This window comes from Ictalurus furcatus, chromosome 23 (genome assembly GCF_023375685.1).
Source record: "Ictalurus furcatus strain D&B chromosome 23, Billie_1.0, whole genome shotgun sequence".
NCBI classification, from domain to species: Eukaryota; Metazoa; Chordata; class Actinopteri; order Siluriformes; family Ictaluridae; genus Ictalurus; species Ictalurus furcatus.
Window position 1 is genome coordinate 12739824 of NC_071277.1, and position 3364 is coordinate 12743187.

The 3364-nt window shown below is 40.6% G+C and overlaps 1 protein-coding gene across 1 annotated transcript in view; it reads right to left on the bottom strand.

Annotated features, from left to right (window-relative positions):
- pop1 (POP1 homolog, ribonuclease P/MRP subunit) overlaps positions 1–2982 on the bottom strand; it is a 29093-nt gene extending 26111 nt beyond the window's left edge. Inside the window, exons 1-6 of the mRNA XM_053611633.1 lie at positions 2889–2982; positions 2594–2681; positions 2324–2446; positions 1764–1939; positions 1182–1442; positions 873–960 (exon numbers count right to left, since the gene is read on the bottom strand). Of these exons, the coding sequence (XP_053467608.1) occupies positions 873–960; positions 1182–1442; positions 1764–1939; positions 2324–2446; positions 2594–2681 (736 nt within the window). The 5' untranslated portion in view covers positions 2889–2982. The remainder of the gene's footprint in view (positions 1–872; positions 961–1181; positions 1443–1763; positions 1940–2323; positions 2447–2593; positions 2682–2888) is intronic.
- Between the last annotated feature and the right edge of the window lie 382 nt (positions 2983–3364).

A 3364-nucleotide genomic window follows, 5' to 3' on the forward strand; every position in this document is an offset into this window, starting at 1 on the left:
CGCTTAGTGCTGTATTTAGCTTATTTGTCCTTTTCCACCTCTGAATGTTTCTGGTTCTGAAAAGACTGCATGTCATCCCTGTATCCTAATACATCCATCTAGAACAAAGAACAGAACAGATCCTACCAACGACCAGATCATGAAACGTTTGTAGCTCAGCACATGGAATTTGGGAACATGAAATGTTTTAATCACAGCATTGAGGTGCATTGTACCACCAAGACATACACTATATGACCAAAAGTCTGGACACCTGATCACCACCTCCGTATGCACTTTTTTTTTTTTTTTAATAAAACATCCCAATACAGATTTACTCCCCTTTTGCTGTTATAATAATATCCACTGTTCTGGGAAGGCTCTCTACTAGAATTTGGAACATAGCTGTGGGAATTTGCCCATTCAGCCTTAAGAGCATTGGACAGATTAGGCAGTGATGTCAGATGAGAAAGCCTTGTAAAGTGAAGTCAAAGTGTAATGCTACAGCATACGAAGACATTCTATATAGTTGTCTGCTTCCAACTTTGTGGCAACAGTTTGGGGGAGGCCCGAATATGGGTATGATTGTCAGGTGTCCACAAACCTTTGGCCATACAGTGTGTATATGAACTGACCAGAGTTGCATTTAAACATAAATATCAAATGAAATTAGCATTTTTTGAAAGTCAATGGGGAATAGTGTTTTTTTCTTCAGGAAAAAACAGGTATTATTACATTAGCAACCTACTAAACCTTATCTGCTTGCCCCATGCATTCAGACTGATTTGTCCAGCTTTGAGTATCTCAGACCAGCATATATGAAACTGTAATATACTGTAAAGTGTTCATTCTGGTATATAGGATGGAGCTTTGAACAGCTGGTAAATATACACCTGCATCTTTGTTGGTGAGCCTGGAGAGTGCATTCAGTAGTTGCTCCTCTGGACCATGGAGCTCCATGCAACAATAGTATGAGAGGTCCTGAACAAAAGAACAAAGAAACATGTAAAAGAAAAAAATTAATGAACCAAGACAGAGGAAAAACAGAAAACATGGATGAATATAGAATAGCTTGAGGTGCATAGAATGCAGCATAATAATTGAGTAATACTGTTTAAGAAATGTAACTGTTTATGAAGCCCAAGATGCTTAATGCTACAGCTGAGAGTGATTGGGAGACAAACAACAAACAGCAAGCTAACCTGCAGCAGGCAGCCAGAATTCATGGCCCTATAGCTGGCTCTGTAGCACTTATATGTGGGTCGGTCTCCAAGGCAGTAGCCCCATTTCTTCAGCATGTGAAAACGCTTGGCATGCCAGATGTGAGTCTCTAACCATTTATTCTTACGCTGCCGTCGATTAAACTCCAACAACAAGCTGCCATGGCGGCGGCGGGCACGCCGACTTTTGGTCTTTGATTGCTCTTTTTTCTCTTTCTTCCCTGCTTGCTGACTTTTCTCCAACTAGACAACAAAGATAAGTTCACAGCACTACAAGCACAGTTTCTATTCATGTAAACTAGCTTTTAAAATAAAGCAATAAGCCACAATAGGGTGTGCATTACTGTGATTTATCACAAATAAAGTTGTTCTGAGGCATGACATGAAACAGAGTAAAAAAAAAACCCTTACCTAGGAATAAATCACTGTAGCACAAACCCTTGAGTGGCATAATGCCTTAATAGGCATACTAATTTTAACATTGGTGGGTTGTGATTTCAATCACCACCACAAACTTAGAAAATTACAGGCCCTATGTTGAGAACCTAACAAGAAAGGTCGTACCATTCTCTGTGCCATCTCTCTCAGTCGGCAAGGCAATCTCTTGGTGTTGTGGCTCATGGCTCTTCTGCGCATATGCTTTGGCAGAGCTCCAAATACATGGGAGCTACCTGTTGTCTTTGAGACAGCCCTCAACATGGCATTGACTTCTGCAGCTCGTGCTCTGGCAAAAAGTGATGCTGGAGAAAAATTATAAAGGGCAGATTTAGCATTAGCATTCAGCAAAGAAAGAGAAAACGTGACTGGCACAGGTAAAGAAAGATAAAGAAGGAAGAGACGGGTAAAGAAGGAAGAGACGGGTAAAGAAAGGTAAAGGAGGAAGAGACGGGTAAAGAAAGGTAAAGGAGGAAGAGACGGGTAAAGAAAGGTAAAGGAGGAAGAGACGGGTAAAGAAAGGTAAAGAAGCAAGAGACGGGTAAAGAAAGGTAAAGAAGCAAGAGACGGGTAAAGAAAGGTAAAGAAGGAAGAGACGGGTAAAGAGAGGTAAAGAAGGAAGAGACGGGTAAAGAGAAGTTAGATCAAAGCACTTGGTTTAAATGCTGTTTTACTGTTACCATCCATACCGGTAATGTACTTGGGCAGTGCCTGCTCATGTCGAACTCTTCCATCCTGATGCCCCCTCTTCCAACCGCTGGGGTGCTGTAGCGGCCCCCTCATGTGCTGTTGCGGAGAATCGGAACTGCGACCTAAATATGATTAGACTGGTTTCAGTATAAGCTTAAAAACACAAGCTTGCACAGTTTAAAAACAAAAACAAAAACAAAAGCAGCACACAGCTTAAAAACAGAAAAACAGGGGATGTGGATTATTTTACATTTGTTCTTTTAACCCACCTGTGGTGTCACGCCATTGTAAGTAAGTAACGTTACTGGGCTGATTTCTCATTTTCTTATGTCGCATTCTGTCTTTGGCCCCGGACATCTAAAGCAAAAAGAACGAGCAAATATTAATCTTTCCGGGGAATTTGGGCACACATCACGCCTCGTCTTCTGCTTGAGTTATTTGGCTGTACCTGCCTAGCCACTTAAATCGCAAATACAGGCAGAAACTACCGAAGTTTCCAACTGTAAAACACATTTACTAAATTATAAACTCCGTTTACATAAGACATGAATATACAATACTTACTGTGTATGTTGGTTTGATCAAGAAAACCTAATTAACTAAGAGTATAGAATGATCCCGGTCCTGATAAACAGCATGCCAGCGGTAATACAGCGCTTAAAAAACACGTGCAGCAGCACTTCCGCAACGAAGTGCTCATGGGTAATGTAGTACTGTGTTTGTGGCTCGTGTAAAATACAGGCTTGGAATCATGTGCATTTCATCACAAAATTGTTTAAATTCTTTTAACGATCTATGTGTCACTTTATAGTGTAGCTTATTCAGCAGTTACATCTTGTACTGTACACTTTGTGCCATTTTGTGTTATTAAGGGTTTTTTTATTTTGAGTTAGGGGGTGGGTGAATGTGGAGGCCACCTACTGTCAAGAATCGTTGTGTGGTTGGATGTAGCAGATGATGACATAAAATTTACAAGCTCTGTGTTATCCAGTGGAAACAAAGTGGTTTAACAAACATTCTCATGATGAAATATGGGAGAC